At 40.3% G+C, this 22,519-nt stretch overlaps 1 protein-coding gene across 1 annotated transcript in view; it reads right to left on the bottom strand.

Annotated features, from left to right (window-relative positions):
- Adamts9 (ADAM metallopeptidase with thrombospondin type 1 motif, 9) overlaps nt 1-22,519 on the bottom strand; it is a 147,408-nt gene that overhangs the window by 50,103 nt on the left and 74,786 nt on the right. The window contains exons 21-25 of the mRNA XM_013010368.1: nt 19,495-19,599; nt 19,205-19,372; nt 17,485-17,751; nt 13,472-13,633; nt 11,053-11,229 (exon numbers count right to left, since the gene is read on the bottom strand). Coding sequence (XP_012865822.1) covers nt 11,053-11,229; nt 13,472-13,633; nt 17,485-17,751; nt 19,205-19,372; nt 19,495-19,599 — 879 coding nt within the window. The remainder of the gene's footprint in view (nt 1-11,052; nt 11,230-13,471; nt 13,634-17,484; nt 17,752-19,204; nt 19,373-19,494; nt 19,600-22,519) is intronic.

Raw genomic sequence — 22,519 nt, 5'->3', positions numbered from 1 at the left:
CTGACCACTCTTCCTTATGCTCTCAACTAGTGTCCCCACTTGCTAATACTTAACACACTGGCTCCTCCTGCATAGATGTGTCATTATTATTTACCCTCTCCCTGAATAATTTCAGAGCAAATCAGACACAATTCCCTATCATATCTAAAGCCAAGGATGCTCTACTGCAAAGACACCAGATAACTAAGTCAGGATATTACCAGAATATTCTCTCCTTCTCCCCCTTCCTCCCTGTCTCCCTCTATATTTCTAGTGTAATGGATTGCTGAGCTGCTGAGTGCCTGAACTCATTCATTTATTTCAATACTGTTGATGGTACTTCTTTCTTGAATAAGGAACCAGGCCTAACTTTGGGACTCAGCTGTCAAAGAATATTATGAGTAATTCCATAAAGGGTAAAGGAAACAGATTTTTCACTTGACCTAAAAGTTGCTCAATCTACATACCTTCCTATGTCTTAGCTAAGAAAAAAGAAGCCAGGATGTTCTGGTATTTCCCCCTGCTATCTCTTTTTCCTCATCTTATATAATATTCCTAAACCATAGCATGTATTACTTTATGCCTCCTGGCATAGGTAATATGGAGAATGAGAGGTGAAGAATGGAAAGCAATGTAAGCACAGGACTCAAAGTGACTGACTCCCCTATGTATGAGAGCAAACACACTTCTCCATTGTTAAAGAGTTTTACTCCTGTAGTTCAGTTTAGCTTGAAAAATACTTCATAAGACCTTTTAATGTACTTCGTATAGTTTATTCCATCCAGAGTTATTAGCACGTGATCATCTTCAATAAATTTTAATTTTATCATTTTTCACATGAAGTATCTAGTCTCTGCAACGAACCTCATCATTGCAAGCATCTGCAAGATCCCCTAATTGGTTGTAATAACATTGGATCCATCAGTCTAATTATCTAGATACCTACTAGACAAATAAAACATTTAGATTTACTACTGCAAGTTTTTTCATTTCTTCTCACATATTAAAATGTCAGACATATCATCCGATGCATACTTCATAAATGCTGGATGAGTTTTTACTGGAAATTTAAAACCTTTAAATCTTGTTCTTTACTTATTTATGGGCGTGAGTGGAGTTTGAACTCTAGGTCTCCCACTTGCTAGGCAGGCCCTCTACCACTTGGGCCATGCCCCAACAATTTTTGCTTTTGTTTGTTTGTTTGTTTTAAATAGGATAGGGTCACGTGTTGTTCCTTGAGGTTGGCTTTTGACCTTGATCCTTCAAGAATCAAGTAGTCTCCCACACAGCCGGGATCACAAGCAATTACAGGCATGTACCACCATATCTGAATTATTGGTTGAGAGGAATTCTCAGAAACTTTTTGCCAAAGTGGCCTTGAAGAGCCATCTTTCTGATCTCTACTTCCTAAATATCTGGGATTACAGGTGTGAGCCACCATGCCCAACTATTTTGTTTAATTCTAAGAGAAACGTTTTGTTTTGTTTTGTTTTCTGATACCCACTTCCAATTTTCTTGGTTCATTCCCTGAGCAAAATTTTTGAATGTCAAAATTTCCGAGTCTAAGTTATCCCAATCTAGGATTACACACACACACACACACACACACACACACACACACACACACACACACACACACACACACACCAAAAATCCCCACAACAAAACAACAAGACAAAAAAAATCTTAAATTTTGTCATTGTTTTTCCAGAAGCTGCATTTTACCTGTTTACCAATGGAAAAATAACAGGTGGGGATTAGATTTTGATTAAAACCAATATCTCAAAAGCCACAAAATTCTGTGTTCAAATCCTGGCTCAGCTACTTCCCAGCCGTGTGATATATTAGGTGATTAAATTCAATTATTTTACTTCTCAGATGTTGCCAGCTTCAACAAGTACAGAAGCATAGGTAAGCCAACAGGGGTGAAGGGCTTAGGATAATTCCTAGCACACAGGAAAATGGACCACAACATTATGTAATTTTTATATTAAAAACTCAAAATCCTCTATCATCATGGGAAGAAATACATTGCACAAAATAAAGCAGGTGAAAAATCCCATCTTTTGTGGATGACTTCACTTTCTGAGATATTTTAAAAGGGAGTGGCTTTGGGAGAACTATTTGCCTTATTTCTCATTTTGGCACTCATCCTGAGAAGCATGACTGATTAGTAAGTAATTGTAAGAATACAGGATGTTGCCTTGAAGGGCTGGAAATGTTTCTGATCTAGGGCAAGAGAACTGATGATACCATGGGTCAACTTGCATCCAATGTTGTTGCACAAATTTAAAGTTGTGTCCTGGGTAGGTGTGAAAGAGAGACTTTAGGACAACAGAGGTCTGTGAATTGAGCCTCAAAATGTTTGCTTAACACTGAGGAGGGTCAAGACTTGCAAAGTCACATGAGGACAGTTACAGTGATGAAGGCAACATGGCCTCAATTCTGATTCTTCAGATGTGTCTAGAAAACAATGGCCTGCAAAGCCAGCCTGCTTAAAGTCTGTGGCTTCAGTGGATAGGAAAAGCTGCCTCCCAAAACACTACTGCTTCTAAGAGAGAGTGGCCTCTTGGAATTCCAGTTTCCACAAGGCAACTACCTGGTGGGTTCTGTGGTAGCCTTTTCTGAGAGAGAGAGAGAGAGAGAGAGAGAGAGGCATCCATCAAGACATGCCCTTTCAACTCACTGCACACACAAACATGCTTTGCTTTCTCCTGATGTGAACTGAACTGCCACAGTGAACTTGAACTCTGAGACACACGAGCAGAGTTTGTTTTAACAGCTGCTTTTGCAATGAAGCCCTGGAGTTAGTGCTTTTCAGACAGCTGGTTCTGATAGCCTGTCTTTTTGCTGTTCTGTTGTTTCTAATGCCCAGCTGTCAAGACACACCCACTGAAGATCTACTAAACAAAAAAATGCTAATTATAATGGATGTGAGTGATCCTCTGTAGGAGGTCTCAAATACTGACATAGGACTTTTCTCCCCAATTTATTTTTTATGTTTTGTTTTTGCTCTTTTAGAGCTAATTGTCCTGTCCAATATGGGAACCATGACTCCAAGGGAGCTACTTAAAACTTAGAGTAGTTACCATTACTCTTTTTTACTTTTTCTTTTTACGTTTAACTTTTCTGGGATTTGAACCCAGGGCCTCATGCTTGTTAGGTCTACTCTACCACTTGAGCCACACCTCTAGCTAATCATTTTTTTTTCACATAGGATCTTACTTCTTGTCTGGATTGTTATCCACCTATTTCAGGCTTCCTGTAGTTGCTGGGATAGCAGGTACCACTACTGAATCCAGCTTCTCTCTATCGACATCAATTCTCGTGTATTTTCCTGCCCAGTCTGGCCTTGAACTGTGATCCTCTATTTTCAGCTGAGATTACAGGTATGAGCAACAAGAACTTGTCTTTGGCTCTTAATTTTAATTAACAAAAAAATTTTTTAATGCAGTTTCCTTCCCACTTAGCAATATTTTAAGAGCTTGGTGTTTAGAAACATGACTTCCATATTGGAAAGCAAAAGCAATATTCCTGTCATTGGAAGACTATGTTGGTCAAGGCAGATAATTGATAAAAATGACCAATTTCCAGGTTTGGCCTATATAAGATGTCTTACTGCCCACTAGGCATACTTGACAGTCTAAGACTTTTAGCTTGAGTTATTTTTCAGATAGCCTCTTGCTTTTTGCCTAGGGCCAGTTTTAGACAGTGACCTTTCTCTCTATGGCCTCTGACTTAGCTAAGATTATCAGCACACTCTCTCAGAGCTCTTTTCTTGGTTGAGAAGGAGTCTTCCTAACTTTTTGCCTGGACCTTGGACCACAATTGTTGCCTAGTTAGTAGCTGGGATTCCAGGTGGGAGTCACCCACCATCATCAGCTTGACTGCCAATCTTCTATTTCATAAAATTCTAGGTAGAAAAGGTGTGTGTGTGTGTGTGTGTGTGTGTGTGCATTTAAAATTTTAAAAAGGCATACATGACAATCATCCCACTTGAGAGGAAACAACAAGAAGCCAAGAAAATGGTATGGTAACCCACAATTCAAGATCTTTTTATTGGTAACCATTAAATAAAAAGGAGTTCATGTACTCTCAGGTCACACTTTCCCACAGGTGTGGAAAGCTGGATTCCAAAATGCAGAAGGCAGAAAGTCAGGTCTTTCACAGATCTGAACTCTCAGACCAATGAGCTCAGGTTTGGGTTCTAAAATAACTGGGAACAGAAGTCAAATTGGTTCTCTGACAGGAAGTTAAAAAAAAATTCTATGTCAGGTGTCAGGAAACTTTTGTCACCAAAAATCCCTGGACAGCAAGGAGCTGGTGGTTCATGCCTGTATTCCAATCTATTCAGGAGACTGAGATCTGAGGACTGTGGTTCAAAGCCAGACTCAGTAGGGAAGTTCATGCGACTCATCTCCAATTAACTACCAAAAAGCTGGAAATGGAGCTAGGGCTCAAGAGGTAGAGTGCTAGCTTTGAGCAAAAGAGCTAAGGACAGGCCCAGGCCTTGAGTTTAAGCCCCAGGACTAGTATTCATACACACATATACACATACACACAAATTTCCACATCTAAAACAAAGATAATATGGCTACATTTTAGTTCATTGAACACCATCATCTTTGACCAGGAAGCTGTACTCTAATAGCAATTTGTATTTGTACTTTTATGGTGGTGTGGGGGTGTGGGGCTGGGGGGCGGGGGAGAGCAACCTGTTAATTGTAATTACATGGGTTTAGTTTTCTTCATTTCATACTAAATTTTTCCTCTGTCCTTTATAACAAGTACTTCTAACATACTCCTTGCTGTTACCTTCCTACCCAGAATAGAGGCGACCCCACAGTATTTCAAAAGTACTTGTAAAACAAATGCCTTTTATTTGTAAAGGAAGGATGCAGAGGTTTTTACTCTTCTACCCCATCCCCCCACAAAATAAATCTTCTGCAACTGCTTTTGCTAATCTGCAAGATTCCTTCCTAGGCAATTATGCTTGGAGCCAAACTCTACCTCCCACTCTACATTCCAAAGTTTCTGTTCCTTTCAGTTCCAAAGAGACAACACCAAGGAGGGAGTCAGGCAGAGCCGGACACACACCTTCCTTCACTTTAACCTTCTACTCCTGTGCCTCTCACTTTGGACTTTTAAAACCCATCAATATAGAAATCTGTCACACTACCATCCAACACTCATCAAATGTCTCTCTTAGGAACACAATCACTGTAAAAACAGAGGGAAAATATTTATAGACTTAAGTGTTCTATCCAAACAAAAAGATGTGGATGGTTAGGGGCTGGTGGCTCGTGCCTATAATCCTAGCTATTCAGGAGGCTTAGATCTGAGGATCATGTTCAAAGCCAGCCCAGGCAGGAAAGTCTGTGAGACTCTTATCTCCAATTAGCCACCAAAAAGACAGAAGTGGAGCTGTGATTTAAGTGAGACAGTGCCCAGGCTCTGAGCTCAGCCCCAGGACTGGCACACACACAAAAACAACAATAAAACAAATGAACAAAAACACTCAAAGAAAGGTTGTGATTTCCATGTCATAGTCTTTTGATTTAAACTTTAATTTTATTTATTTATTCCAGTACTGGGGCTTGAACTCAGGGCTTTATGTCTTGCTTTTTCATTCACATCTGATCCTCTACCACATAAGATATACTTCTACTTCCAGCTTTTTGCTGGTTATCAGAGATTAGAGTCTCTCAGATTTGTCAACCCAGGGCTAGCTTTGAATCTCAATCTCCTTAGTAGCTAGCATTACAGGTAATGTGTCATTGGCTCCTGCTTATCTTCTTCTTCCTATTTTTTAATATGCCATACTGACAGTGCCAAATACTGTGGATCCTGTTTCATTTTTAGAAAATGAGAGCACCTTGAAGATATGTTTTCATCTTAGTAAAGATAATGTATTTACAAAAAATGTGCACTTAATGTAATCATTTTTTCAGAATTAAAATCTTGATATCATCTTCCCTCTGTCCTCCAAATCTGGCCAAAATTCTATCATTTACAGGAAATTATGGGGTTTCTTGCAATTTCCTAAACTCAACCAGTTGGTTGTTTCTAGGCCTGCAGATTATGGGGATTTATCAACAGCACTAATAAATTTGGCTCTCCAGCTACTGGACTCAAATGGACAGTGTTGTTACTACTTCAGTATTGGTTAAGATTAGATGAGGTGTGAGTTTTAGGCATGTCTGTCAATAATTATAAACAGGGTCAAAATTCACACTGAATTTAGGCTGGTTTCTTTCTACCCAAATAGGATTAAAAAGTCCATGCTCAACAGGTGTCTACCTACCGCTACAATGTATCATTACAAAGCCTTGTGGGTTCTTACCAACACCTCGCTCATGGGCAGCAAGCAGGCTGGTAGGATGTATGTTTGCATGCTATGGAGCATGGTAAATACTCAGTACAAGTTATCTGCTATCATCATTTCCTGGAACATTATCTTAGTTTGTAATTTTCTTTTTTGTTTTTTTGTCAGTTGAACTTGGGGCCTGGGCGCTGACCCTGAGCTCTTCAGCTCAAGGCGAGCACTCTGCCACTTAAGCCACAGCACCACTTCCGGTTTTCTAGTGGTTAAATGGAGATAAGAGTCTCACAGACTTTCTTGTCCTGGCTGGCTTTGAACTGTGATCCTCAGATCTCAGCCTCCAGAGTAGCTAGGATTACAGGCATGAGCCATCGGTGCCTGGCTTTATATATATATATATATATATATATATATATATATATATATTTTAAACCCTAATTCATAAAGGGACTCACTTGTTTTGGTCTTTCATGTACAAGTTCCATTATAAACCTATGGGGGGAAAAATGGGGTCCCAATAAAGAAATGAAATGAAGTATTAACAGGCTTTTAGACTCATTTTTAATGATGATGTATATAAATGCATATATACTATATATATGCACACATATATATATATGTATACTTATACATATATATTGCAAAGGGTAGGCTCTCTTGAAATGTCCATGTTTATTGGCATAATATTTTATTTTTCTTTAATAAGAAAAGCTTTCTGAAATCTACTGAAGGTAAACAAATGGCAAAACTGATGTATGTAAGCCTTTTGCTGTTAACTAAACACAGAGAACAAGGTGCAGTCAAATTTATGCAGAATAGCTTTGGTTTTCCCACATTCAGAGCCAGTTCTTCTAAACAGGTTGTGGTCTTCTAGCTAATTGATCATTACTACAAATCCAAGAAATAGAGCATTCATACTTCATAGATAAACCCGATGAATAAGAACAATATCAGAACAGAAAAAAATACCAACAAACTGTGAAATTTCATATATTTTTGTTTATAAAACTATGCATCACTTCTAATTGGGAAATACTTTTTGTAGAGTATCTGTTTAAGCTATCCAGCTACATGTGGCTATTTAAGATTTTTGCAAGTAGGAATAGGTTGGAGGAAATTTGTAAAAATTAATATATGTATATATTTAAATCAAAAGAAACATACATTCATTTCTAACTCACATAGCCTACTTGTCTTATAGTCTACTGAGAAACAATGATAGGAAGACACTACATATAAAATTAAATAACAAATGAAGCGCTTTTGTAATAAAGGAGTTGCAAAAAATTAAATAACATGGAAAAATAAATATGCTTTATTATATAAACATAGAAATCTGTTTTGCTCAAAATATTTTCAGAAAATACTAGGCGTGGCTGCTTAAAATGCTGTTCAGAAAACACGGTAGTAATAGTTACAATCTTTATTTTTGTTTCTAGTGAGGTTGTAGATCTAGTGAGGTTGTCAGACAACATTTTTCTCTTCCTACCTATGGAAGCTGCAAACTTTCATATGGAAATGAGGTAGACACAAATTCAGAAGTTGGTGAGGCGGAAACAGCAGCACTGTTCCTTTATGAGCTCGTAAATTCTCATTACTCAGGTCGACAAGCATCATTCTCATGCAAGGCTCAGAGAACACATTTAGATTTCTTTCTCACACTCACACAAAAACCCCACGAAAGGAATTTCCCTTGAAGAGAACCACAGTCTCCAAGGTGATATTCAAGCAGAGATACAAGCCCATACACAAACAGGTGTGACAGACCTGCCTGTCTTTGTTAACTCTGATTACCTAGATGAATTAGCTTACGGTAGAACACTCCCAATTTTTAATCTACTTTCCACTTGGACTTGACTATATAGTGGTCTTTCCTATGTGCTTTCCTCGTGGTGGAACAAGTGTACTCATGATGCAGTGGGAGGTCCACTTCAAGGTGCAAAAGCTAGAGTCTTGTTTCAAAAACCGTCTTACCCAGAAAGTATCCAAGGACATATTTTTAAAGGGACAAAAAAGCTAACTATTTGGAAGATTATTTTTTCCCTTCACATTTCATGATCTTGATTCTTCAATTTATAATGATGTGAGCCAGAACCCCCTGGTCTATCTCCAATAGGTACTTGAACTCCAAGTTCACAGAAGCTTTGTTTAGTGACTGGAAGCTGTGTGAACTGAGATTTGGGGTCTCTATCCTAAATACTGCATTTCAGTAACAAGTGCTGAGGTAGGCTAGCTCCATTCTGACCCTGAAGAAGGCTTCCTTTGACCTTGGAGAGGCCTGCTGTTCAGAAACAAGTGCTGAAGTAGGCCAGCTCTACTTTGACCTTGGAGAAGGCTTCCTCTGACCTTGGAGGAGGCTGCCTTGTCTTGACAGGACAGCTGCTATGTGTGGGAGCCCTTGGGGAGACAAGCAGCCTGCAGGAGGAGTAATTGTGACCCCAGGCTTCTAATCAGTCTAAGCTGCTGTCTGTTGAAAGCAATACATTAGCACCTCAACTGTACTCTTCACTGTTGTTAATTTCATGGACATTACAATGATAAAGCACCACCGAAGTGACTTATGGCTATGAACAGAATTCACTGAGGTATGCTTCAATTTAGAATCACATTGTACCAAAGCATCCATGGAAATAAACATGAAATTAACATCAAAATCCTACAGGAAGGATCTGAAAGACTGCCCTATCACACATGTATTTAGGAAAAGTAATATACTACAAATGTATCTACTTAAACACATCACTTTTTGATTTAATTATTTTTTAAATCACAATTTAAAAGCCTTGCAGAAGAGGCCTTTAAACAGGTATTGAAATAATGATCACTATACAAAGGAATAACTGAACTCACATAAAGGCAGCAAAATTATTTCTTAAACCCATGCACTTGCTGCAGTGGAATTCACAGAATTGGATTTTTCACTCTCTCCCTCTCTCTCCTCTCTCATGTTCCAGAAAACAGTATGCAGGGGTCTAGAATAATAACACTAGATAAACTCTACAGCTTCAGTTAAAATAATTAATAGTGCCTATCTTAAAATTTAAGCAGTTAAACTCTTAAAATATCTGTAGGGGGTAGTAGTAATCCTGTATAAAAAATATGGAGATGTTGAAGAGAGACTACATAAAACTGAAAGAGAAACATGTATACATGTAATATATATATATATATATATATATATATATACATACAAAGATGTACGGATATGCATATACACATCTTTGCATGAATATATATGTGCAAATATACACATATCCCTAGCACTATATTTTACCATTCTTTGGGACTATATATATTTTTAATTTTTATTTATTTATTTTTTACTTTCCTAAGCAATTCTTCCTAGAGAGAGAAATACGGGATGATCTAAGTAACCAGAATCTGGAGAGAGGAAATATTTATTTCTTCTTCTCACCAAACCACAGCAAAATCAAAATCAGTGCCACCATTTTTGAGAGCACTAGGTAGATTTTCGAAACATAATGCTGGGGTTGGTGTTACTATTGATTGAAAGAATGAGGTAAAAATATCTTGGGCTCAGGAAGGACATCTTCATGAAAAATAGTATGAAGGACGTGACTGAAAGAAGCGGGAATTTCAGGGGAAGGGATGTTATATCTCTGGCTTCCTGCCAAGCTCTCCTTAGGAGAAGTTACCATTGGTATACACAAAGAACTTTTTTAGGGAAATGTTCATGTGACACCGCATAACATTTTTTAAACTCTTGAATAAGATCCTTGCAGCCTAGCTAAACAGGAGCATGTGAGAGAATACTGATGCCTTTCTAGGTTTCTACTTAATACTTACACCTCCAGCCACAGCCTCTGAAGTGGAAACCCTTGGCTCTCAGAAGCAATCAACAGGTATCGACCATGTCACTTTAGGGCACCTGCTCTTCAGTTGGGTTCAGGAATAGGTAAGCCTTTTCCCCAGAGCCACAATGAAGTAAAAAAGGGCTTCTGAATATGAGTTCATAAATTCAGCTTCAGTGCAACAAATGGAAACACTTTACGTGTATCCAACAGCCCTGGTGGCTCCACAGTGGATGCCCAACTTTGCCAAGGTACTGTTTGACACCATCGATCCTTCTGTGTGCCAAGAGCTGCCCCAGGAGTTTGCATATGATTTACAGTGACAAACCTTGCAGAGAATTCACTATGTCAGCTGCTGGCTAAGCATCTTGCAAAGGCAGAACAAACTAGTGCCAAAACAAAACAAAAACTGCTGTCAAATGGGCTTCTTGCTTGGGTAGAAGAGAGAATGTTTCAAACACCTTGAAAGACACCAGGTCAATGATGCCACCGTTGGCCATTGGTATTTTAAACATGATTTTTCAGTCTATTTTGTGGGCACAGACTTTGCAGTGATTGCGTTGAGCTGTACCCGAGTCATGTGGAGGCAAATCACAGTCACTGAAAATTGCCTTGGCCTCAATAAGCAGGATCGTCTCCCAGCAGTCAAAATGATCACAGCTTAGAAAAGGAAAGACGGTCTGCTATTGAGTTGTCTGATTAACTACTATAGATGGACACATGCCATCTCCTAGGCAAAGGAAGATACTTCCTGGCACAGGTGCTGTATGAGGTACATGGACATAGTGATGTCACTTTGGCAATGTCCTAAAATAGTACGTTTATGCTACGGTTGTGACCATCAGGCGAAAAGAGGCATCCATCAGGCACGGAGGAAAGCCCCAGAATGCCTTGGAATGAGACAATGTGGGTAACAAACATGAATAGTTAGGGCCGTACCGAGCTCCAAGGGCCAGTACTCCAGGCAGCGTCTTGGCGACATGCGTGTGTGTTACACTGCTCATGATCCGGAGGTTTCTCGAGAATGTCACAGCTCAAATCTGGGAACCGTTCACCATTGGACCGCTGACAGACCACCAGTCTTGTTCGCATCCCTCCGCCACACAGCTTAGTGCACTGCAAGAAAGACAAGGAATGATCAGTTATTCTGTTGGAATGATCTATGACAAAATTTCCTTCCCCAGTAGAAACTCTTCTTGGTCCAATTTGATTACAGCCGTGGGCAAGGGAAATCTGACAGAGAGGACCAAGTTGAATTACTGTGATAATACACAATGGACCACACTGGATTGAAGACTTCCCCTAAACCTATAATAAGGACTTCTCTGCATTCTGTGTAGAGAGCGCAATTCTGTTCCTTATTTATAAAATGGAGGCTACAGAGTTAATTAACGTGTTTGGGATCCAGCCATTAAAAGCACCAAAAATTAATCTGAGACCAAAACAATGAGACCAAAACTAGAAATAAAGAAAAATTACCCACTGTCCAATAAAGGAGAGATGCCTTAGCCAAATCTATTTTCTGGTAACTTTTAAGAACCTGACACTCATCGCAGACAATTCTCCAACTCCAGTCTCTATAGATTCTGATGACGCTGAACTATTTTTATTCTACTCTAAATCTTAGGCTAACAGAACTACAATTTGCCCTGGGGATGAATAAACAGAGCGAGCACTGGGAATGCTGGCTCATGTCCTGACTCCTGGCAAGATCCAGACTTCTGAGGCAGGAACAAGTTGTATTTCTTGGACAGTGCTGCCCAGCTCACATTTAGGATCATGGACATTCAGTTTCCTTGCTGTGTCAAGGGCAGATCTCACCCACCATTTGGAAGGCTCAGTCTGTGCTGACTAGCATCCTAGCAAAGGCATGTACGCTCTCCTGGCTTAGATCCAGTTACAGAAGCTTAATCATGTGTCCCACAGGACAGAACTGTGCAAGGAATTTTGGGAAAAGCCACAATACCCGAGCCTTGCCCTCTCTCTTCTCCCTTAGCAAAGCCCTCCAGAGCATGACGCAACTGTCATTGGAAGTCAACAAAAATTCCTGTTCTGGCTGCTTGTGGCTACTAGATTACGTGTATGAAATCAAGAAATGTGGCCATGACTCCAGTGCCAAGAGTGTGAACTCACACACCCATCATTTAGTTCTCTCATTCTTCTCTTGGAACTGGGTTTCTTGGGTGTTGTCATCTTTTATTTGGTAAATTTTACAGTCAAGACAGAATAACTCAAGCTTTAAATTTGTGCTTCCCTGTGGACTGATTCAACTGTGGAGGGATACATTCTTGGTTAGCCCCCAAAACCCAGAGCCCTAGTATTAAGTATAATGTAGGCTCAAAACCTCCATTTAATAACAGTGTTATTCATGCTAATAACTTCTGAACAATAATGTAAATTGTTCCTACATTATTAGGATAGCAATGTGTTAAGCAGTTGACAGACATGATCTCAAAATAGTTGTGAATACGATGATTATTCACATTTACAGATTTAGGAGACAAAGATTTGGCAAGGTAGTACTGTGTGTCAAGGAGCCAGGAACAGGAGCAGGACCTGGTTTTGTGTGCCATGAACACTATACTGCCCCTTATTGATCCAAGCAGGTAATCCTGAAAAGGCACTGATTGAAGAATTCCATTATCTGAGAATATACAGCTAATTGCTCACTTCAAAGATTGCAACATGTCCTCCTTGATAGGAATAATAACACCCATTCATTTCATGAGGAACTTCAGCATTAGAAGACATTATTCCATGGGAATAAAAATGTACCCTAAACAACCCCCAATCTAGGAAGCAGTTGTCCAGACTTCCACACACTAATCTAACATCTACTTCCATCACTGTGCAAGCATTCATTTTTAATCATCATTGCTTAGAGAGTAAATGACTTAAACTAGCATTTATAAGTATTCTTTCCTAATTATTCTCCCCTTGCTGTCTGTTATTAGTAATAAGTGAATTTTAAACTAAATTCAGAACAAAGATGAGTCTTTCTCCTTAAAATACAATGTAGCTGGGGACTAGAGGCTCACACCTGCCTATAATCTTAGCTACTCAGGAGGCTGAGATCTGAGGACAGTGATTCAAAGCCAGTCTGGGCAGGAAAGTCTGTGAGACTCTTATCTCCAATTAACCACCAGACTTGGCACTGTGGCTCAAAGTGGTGGAGAGACCGCCTCGAGCTGAAAAAGCTCAGGGACAGCGTCTAGATACTGAGTTTAAGCCCTATGACCAATGGGGAAAAACAAAACAAAAACAACAAAACAATGTGAATAGGGACTCTACTTAATTGACATAATTCCTCTTTGTGCTTATCACAGGACAGACAGACAGACCAACAATTTGCTCTTACCTCTCCCCAGCTGCCATAAATCCACTGAGGACAAGGACCGGATTCGCAGGCCCGTTGCTCATCTGGTTTTATTCTCTCCACGCAGTCATTGGCAGTGTATCCGTTTTCATCCTGACACACCACAACACGCCGCTGGGACCCACCAGCACAGGTACTAGAACACTGAACACAGCAGGAAAAGAGTTAATCCTCCACGCTACATCTTAGCCCCAGAAAACACAGCTGGATGAAAGGTTAGAGAGATGATGGGGGCCATCACAGTGGAAGAAGGCTATCAGGAGAGGCCCGGGCAGTTCCCTGAGGGGAGGCTGGTTAAGGTGTATTTGTATAAACACCTGTGGAGAACAGAGGTCCAGCCTCTCCTTCTCCCAGGCTTCAGGCCCTCAGTAGGTGCTCATTAGATACCCAATGGCTAACAATATCTAGGATCGTGTCTTCCTGTGTCCTCTCTGTATCTCAGGGAGGAACTAGTGTGTTGGAGTTTACTTAGGAATTCTTTCCAACATTTAAAGAGCTTATTTTAAACCAACATTGGACTTCTCTTTCAACACACAGCTCAGATTACATGCTTAATGAATTGCCAGTTGTTGAAATTAAGCTTCCATAAGATCCCACTCAATTACCAATGGAATGCCTTGGGGACATAATTTTCCAGCAGGCAAATGCTCCTTACTTTCCTCTTTACAAATGTGTGGACTCTGCAGGCTAATGGTAGTAAGATACGTTTTGTTTATTGATTTTTCCCCTTCCTCAATGAACTTGGTTGAATTCTATCTTGACAAACCTCTGTTCAGCTGTATTTTGGACTTACCCTCTCTCTCACGGCTGTCCCTGAGTTTGTTTGTATTCTGTTTCCTTTCCCACACATGCTTCTTATAGCCCTCTTGTATCAGCACCTGGAGTGTTTTCTTTTCCACAGTTTCCTTATCTTTTTAACCTAGTGTGTTTGCTAGCATCCTTGAATCTGAACGTTATTAACGTCAGAGTGCCTATCAAGTAAGCATGCAGTCCTCAAAGCAATGCCATCTGCACTACTTATCAAGATACAAATAGCATTGCAAGCATGTTTTGTTTTCAGTTATGATTTCTGGGTTGGGCATCCATTCATTAGTTCATTCATTTTGAGCCAGACTCACTATATAGCTCAGTCTGGCCTTGAACTCTTAATCCTCCTGCTTCTGCTTCCTGAGTGGTAATATTATAGGCGTGTACCACACATGTACCAATTACGTTGTCAAGCCTAGTTGCAAGTTCTAGAAAGCTGATTTGTGCGCTTCCTATTCCACCCTAGCTGAAACCAGGGTTATTTAAAAATACACTCAGGCCTTGCTTCTTGTTGGCCAGCTTCTTCCATATCAAGATGTGAAGCTATTTTGCTGATGTCTCTGGGCCTCAATTAAACTGCTGTGCTGAGAAATTGGAGTTGCCTGGCCTATGCTGGTCGAATGACAAGTGAGTTCAAAATATAACCGACCTAATCTGTATCTACACTCTCATTTTATACTGAGTTTACTTTTGAAATCACAGAGCAGGATAACAGATCTATTAGTTCTTTGTAAGAAAACATTTAGACATGTTTTAATTATACAAATTCTATTTTTGTTTTCCTGAGGGATCTGGGGATTTTCTGGGTCAGTGGTGGGACTTGAACTCTAGGCCTGGGTGCTCTCTCAGTTCTTCAGCTCAAGGCTAGCACTCTACCACTTGAGCCACAGCACCACTTCCAGTTTTCTGATGGTTTATTGAAGATAAAAGTCTCATAGATTTTCCTGCCTGGGCTGGCTTTGAACTGCGATCCTCAGATCTCAGGCTCCTGAACAGCTAGGATTACAGGTATGAGCCCCCAATGGACCTGGCAGAACCAGGAATTCTTACTGTAAGCCTGGATACATTTAAAAAAAAATTCTTTTTTGCTTTCTAAAAAACCTAATATAGTAAAAATACAGGAAACTGTAGTTTGTTTGTTTTTTTTTATCTTTGGGGATCAGAATTGAAAGTTAGGAAGGGCCTTCCATGATATAAATGGATTTGTGATATTTTGGCCGTTGAGTTTTAGCTTCATTATGTCGCTTGTGAGCTTGATTGTGGCCCCATACAAGGGTAAGCTCCCTTAAGGAGGGCTCATTATTAAAACTTGTGTTCTGGACAGTTGTCACATCATGTACTATATAAAGAAATATGCATAAATACTCTCCTGGGAGGTCAGACATGACAACAAAGGGAAGAAAAAAGAACCAAATTGTATAGCTTAAACCTCATTTAAATTATAAACAAACAATAAGGCTTCCAAGTCAGATGCTGGCTTATGCATGTCTGTAATCCCAGCTACTCAGGAGGCTGAGATCTGAGGACTGCAATTTGAAGCCAGCTTGGCAAGAAGGTCTATGTGAGTCTTATCTCTTATCAATCACCAAAAAGCCGGAAGTAGAGCTATGGCTGAAGTAGTAGAGCAGCAAAGTGCTAGCCTGGATCAGAAAGCTCAGGGACAGTGTGCAAGCCCTGAGTTCAAATTCTAGGCCTTACACCATGAGTAAAACAATGGTACTGCCTATGGTTACAAAAAACTAATAACCCAATCGTTCTTAATTGTGGGTTCTTGTCTGAGGGCAGGATCATTCAACCTTAAAAAAAAGCACGTGTCTCAAATATAGATTAAGAAGAACAGTAAATGCACATAACATCAAATAAAAAGAGCATTAAAAAATGCTTATGCTACAATTACAATGCACATGTGTGAATCCTGAATGTTTTCCACTAGAAAAAAACCATGAGATTCCAGAAGTTAGTTCTCCTGATCACCCTTCAATTTCTCAGGCCTCAGAACTTTACTAATGGAGGAAGGGGGGAATCTGAAATCAGGAAGCAAGAGAGAGGATGAGGTGGTGAAGGTTGGTGAAAGTTGGGTCGATACAGCCAGCAGAGTGCACACACTTGCAGACGGTGTTAGGCACCACTAATTAGTGTTCACAGGCTGCACATCTAACTTCCTGAAACAGAGCCCTAGTGAACAACAGACAGCTTCTCTCTGATTTGTTTTAGCCTAAAAATAATTAAGCACAATTAACAGCCCTGGAAGGAAAGTAATAGCATTTTTTTAAAAAAGACTCTTGAATGATTAGCATGCTTTCTCTAATTACAGGATCCACAGTTACCCTCTCTCTCCTGAGTTTTACTGGCTATGTCAGTATTCCACAACATAAAAAATTATTTAATAAAAACATCCACATCCACATTTATTGGTTGCTATTAAATATTCTTCAAGGCCTTTCTAATTTGAAGCTAGTAATAATGATCATAATAAGTACAACTTGCAGCATCAGTTAAGTCCTGGCTCTAACAGAGGGTATGGCACTGTATTTGTAACATCTCATTTAAGTCTTTGAACCAAAGGAAGCAGGAACTAATTTGGTAGATGAGGAGACTGGGGTTCACAGAGGAGAGGGGACCAAAGTAGAAGTCTTTGTATCAGAGAGGGGTATCTTCCCTTAAATCCTGTGCCGATAACATTAGATATTGGCACTCCTCCTTTACGCACAAAGCTTACCAACATAAGTATTTCCCCTCAACCCTGGAAAATAATCTACTAGGACAAATTATACAGCAACTAAGCCATGCCAGAAATTGCCCAGGCCTAGAAAAAAAACACAAAAAACAGCACAAAAGAAAATCACATTCATGAAGAAGTCTCTCTGCCCTTTGCCCTCTAGGTATAGCCTGCTGTTCCTCTGGGTTCAATCCTGAGGGATTTCACATGTACCCCATCAGGTCACTCAGTGTTTCATCCTTCTTCCCCCCCAATGAAGGCAGCTCACAGATGCACTGGGAAGGACCAGCCTTAGGCCTCCTTCCTGGGACTGTAACTAACCCATTACATCCATTCACAGTATCTCAGGCAGGAAAAAGAAAAAACCAAAAACCATTAAACGCTTTAAGGCCATTTGAGATCATTTTCCCCAAATCCCACCCTCAAGTGAAGGCAAGCCAATTCCAGAAAGATTGCAGAGAATACTCACTGCTCCCCAGGGGCCTGTTCTCCACTGGTTCCCACCTAGCACGTGGGTCCGGCTAGGGCTGGCGCTCCTGGGGCGGTAGTCCTCATTTTGGAATGGATGCTGAGCGAGGCTGTCTGGGGTCCATTGCAGGCAGGGGGACATGGAACAGTCCTGGTCCGTCTCAGGGATATAATCCGGGTCGCACTCACTCTGATCAACCACGTGGTCACTGTAGTTGACACATACCACTTGCCGAGTTGCCCTACCTTGCCCACATGTCACCGAACACTACATTGGATATCGAGAAAGGAAAATGCCTCAGTCATTGGGGTAAGTCATTGCGTGTACATTTGAATGCACATTTCTGCAAATGCTGCAACAATGTCCCATGTGCTGAGGCCAAAAGTCACCCTGGACTGTTCTCTTTTCTCCCCACCCAATGTCCACTTCCTTAAGAAATCCACTCAGCTTGCTATTCAAAATATATTCCTCGCTGGGTGCCGGTGGTTCACACCTGTAATCCCAGCTACTAAGAAGACTGAGATCTGAGGATTGCAGTGTGAAGCTAGTCCAGGTAGAAAAGTCTGTGAGATTCTTATCTCCAATGAACCACCAAAAAAGCCAAATGTGGCTTGAGTAGTAGAGTGATAGCCTTGAGTAAAAAAGTTAAGGGAGCATTCAGATCCTGAGTTCAAGCTCCAAAACCATCACTAAAATGTATGTGCACACAACACTTCTGTGAAAGCAAAACACCATTCTCCATGCCATTATTCTGCTGCTTGACTTATTTCTAGTACTTATTGGTATTTGTTGCTTTATACACACACTTACTTTGTGTGTGTATGTGTGTATGCACACTAGTACTGGAGCTTGAATTCAGGGTCTGGCACTCTCCCTTAGCTCTTTTCACTTAATGCTGGTTCTCTACCACCTGAGACAAACCTCCATTTCTGGAATTTTTGGTGGTTAATTGATGATAAGAGTCTAGCTTCCATTTATTTCGTTGACTGGGTCCTCCATTGGAACAAACTCCATGAAGGTGGGGACTTTATGATTCATTACTCGCTGCCCTTTCATATCTAATGAGTGAATAGACAGATGGATCTGATAGATATATGAACTGATGGGTGGATAGGCTCAAGGATAGACAGATGGATGAGTTTGGAAATTCAAAGCGTGGAGTGTGAGATATCTCTCATTTCTTGAGTACCTACTTTTTGCTAAGCATTCAACATATAATCTCAATAATCCACACAACAAGCTAATCAAGACAAAGGTTCATCTATTTGTATAAAAACCCACGATAGAGCTCTTGCTGGGGAACCAAGAATGAGTTGACTTTAAGGAACTACGGAATGCAGTGGGCACCAAAAACACAAAGTCGGAGTATCTAACCTACACTCTTCTCTCCTCTTGCCACTTTTGGAGAGCTACAAACCTTTGTATACTGTGCAGATTTACTAAAGTTGTGGATTTCCAATCAGCCCCAAAGGGCAGATGGCTCAAGCAGAGGGCAAAATGGTCTATCCAGCTTGCTTTTGAAACACATGTATATCTCATACACTTGATTAACATTCCTTGCTCATTTGACCCTCTGACTATACGTAAAGCAGAGTAACTGAAATCACAAACCAAGTTCAACACAGAACTACTATTCCTTCACATTTGGGGTTCCTCCCTAGCTCCTTGTACCTCATTGTTGCCCCAATTCAGCCCAATCCCACAGAATTCACTTGCTTACAGAGCTCCAGTCCAAAGCTTTCCACTGCCCACAGGGTGTCACGGCACATTCCTCCTTAGCCACTGGCCTGGGCAGCATGGCACACGCGTTCTCATCAGCCACAGAGCCATCCTCATCCCGACAACTGACGTATCTCATCCGGGTCCCTTTCCCACAGGTAGCTGAGCACTGGAGGTTGGAGTCAAGCAATGCAGACAGCTCACTTGAAATGGACAGCACCTACTTCCTCAGTCATGCCAGGGACCCCCTGCCGCCCTCCTCCCCCTCACTTCTCCCACCCCACTTCTTACTGGAGTCCAAGATCCAAATCGCCACTGGGTTCTTGGAACACCATGTGAGCTTCTCCTTGCTTCTGGGGCCAGTGGGAGAGGATGACAAGATGGTAATTCACAGTCCTAGAAAGGGGGAAAAGGCTCATTACTTTCAGGTCTACAACACATTTCAATGGTCATGGTGTATAGGAATGTGTGTGTGTGTGTGTGTGTGTGTGTGTATATAAACATATACAGATATATATACATATATATATATAGACACATCATGCTAAGAGCTGTATGACCTCAGATTTCATTTCTACAAGTCATACAATTTCCCTCTACCCCCAACTGTGAAACAGTACATGATCTAAGAAACTTTAACACTGCCCAGGGGCTACTTAATGATTTGTGTGTGTGTGTATGTGTGTGTGTGTGTGTGTGTGTGTGTTAGCACTAGGGCATGAACTCAGGACCTGTGTGCTGCCCCTTAGCTTTATCACTCAAGTGCTCTACCACTTGAGCCATAGCTTCACTTCTGGCTTTTTTTCTCCTGGTGGTTAATTAGAGATAAGAATCTCACAGACTTTCCTGCCTAAGCTGGCTTGGAACCATGATCCTCAGATCTTAGCCTTCTGGGCAGCTAGGACAACAAGTGTGAGTTGACAACACTTGGCTGCTTAATGATTTTATTTACATGTTAATTATAAAGAAACAAAAACACTGTAATGCAACCCATATGTCTAGAAAAGTAACATTTAAACAAATTACCTGTTAATGTTTAAAAATTCTCAAGGTTAAATTCTGTTCTCACATTAAAGTTTTTCCTAATCAGCCTTCATCAATCATGAACTTGTTTTCCCAGTTTACCTAATGATAACACCCAAGGCCCTGAAGGTCATGTCTAGATAGAAAAGGTGTATTCAACAGGCCAATGCCTGGAATTTCCTCCACTACCCTTCAATCACAGAGACAGAAGTCCTTATAAAGAATCCAGCCATCTGTGTGCAGATAATATTCTCAGACTTACAGAAGGAAAAAAAGAAAAACAAAGTACACACCTGCTCATAATTATTCTCAGACTCAGTGCTTGCCAAGGATTACGTGACTTAATTCCTATCTACCAAAAGCCTCAGAGCTGGCAGGCACAAGTCTCAGGCTGAACATGACTGGTGCTCCCTTGCCTTGAAACCTTACACGTAGAACGTTGACAGTCTGTGACTTGGCTCCAGATCTTCCAATCCCTTTGCCTGTGGTCCAAGGAAATTTCACCACAGGAGACTTGGCAGTAAAGAAATTATTTGTCGGGTGCGCATAGCTTGTGTCTGTAATCCTGTACTCAGGAAGCTGAGGTCTCACAACTGCAGTTCAAAGCCAGCCCCGGCAGAAAAGTTTGTGAGACTTTTATCTCCAATTAAACCGGCCAAAAGTCAAAAGTGGAGCTGTGGCTCAAATGACAGAATGCTATCCTTGAGCAAAAATTTCAGGGACAGCACCCCAGGCCTTGAGTTTCAAGCCCCACAACCAGCACAAAAAAACAATAACAACAAGAAGGAATTATCTACATGCAGCAATTGGGGGAGCCCTATAGTCAAATGGGTATCACAGAATATCAGACAGAAATTATGTTTGGAACTTCAAGGGGATCAACAAGTCTTTACTTGATGCTTATTTTAACATGGTGTGGCTAACATTTCCCAGTCATTTATCACCCGGCCATTTGGACACTTCTATGAAAAAAAATGACAGGTCTCCATGCGCTGTTTTATAAATTAATCGACGATAATGTCATGAACAACAGGGCCACATACATTCACTTTGTAGAAGCTCTTTATCCATTGAGAACACATGCTGAAATGAAGCAAGAGAGCCAGGCTCAGCCCAAGGCTGTCCACCAGCTGCACGGGCCTCACTTTGAGCAGCAGTTGTGCACCCAGTCTGGGTTCAAATCCTGCCTTCACCAACTAGCAATGGTAAGTCTTCTCTTGACATAAGTGATACAAAATCAGGTACAAGCCATAAAAGTATGCAAGTAAAAGAAAAAGATGGTGTATGTATATGTGTGTCAGGTACACACATATCTGTTTGTAGATATTTGCACATATATAAAAATTATATACCTATGGAGGTATGTTAGTATACATTTTGCTAAGCTAAAGCAATAAAACATACAATTATGTTAATGTCCATATAGCAACTGATTTTTATAAAATACTTCTGTTGATTTTTGCTGCTTTTGAACCTATTGCCAAACTGTGATTTTTAATTGTCAAATAAATGTAGTTCGGATGTAAACACTGCTTGATATCTTGTTTATGCTGAAGAGAAGGGTGAACGGGAAATGAGAAGGTGTTTGTCAGAATCTGACTCACTCAGATACTTTTAAATACTAGAAAAATATTTCCTTCCTTTTGGGGTGCTATTCAGAATGTCAGAGCTACAGATGGAAGATTCTTTCAAATTTAATTGGCATTGTTAACGTTCTTTCCATTCAAGTCTAAGCAACTAAGATAATGAGTGAATGATAGCACCCATAAAATTCTAGGTGTGAATACTATCAAAGCTAATTTCAAGCTATTAACTTCATGTCAATCAACCTTGGAAAGAGAAGGTCTGTGGTACACCATTATATAATATATCCATCATATGTAAATAACCACAGGAGTAATAGTAAAGATAATTTGAAAGTCATCTGTTCTAAACATTTAATGTCATCTGCTTGATTACAGATTTATATTTTCAATTTTTAATAATGGCTACATTTAAACTCCAGCTCATAAAGTGCTTGTAGTTTTTAGTTGGCTGATATGTGCTAATCTAAGCTAGTTTAGCTACTCTTTCTGAACTTAGGACATAGTTAATGAAGTCTATGAAGAAATCACTGGGAAAAAAAAGGAGTTTAAGTAAATGAGACCAACATTTGCCATCCAATAAGAACTGATATCAAACCTCTACTGAAAAATTGCAGAACAGGGCTGGGAAGGTGGCTCAGTGGTAGAGCGCTTGCCTTGCATGCCTGAGGCCCTGGGTTCGATTCCTCAGCACCACATAAGCAAAAAGA

Source organism: Dipodomys ordii, unplaced genomic scaffold (assembly GCF_000151885.1).
Source record: "Dipodomys ordii isolate 6190 unplaced genomic scaffold, Dord_2.0 Scaffold12, whole genome shotgun sequence".
In the NCBI taxonomy this organism is placed as follows: domain Eukaryota; kingdom Metazoa; phylum Chordata; class Mammalia; order Rodentia; family Heteromyidae; genus Dipodomys; species Dipodomys ordii.
This window is presented reverse-complemented; position numbering and strand designations above follow the sequence as displayed.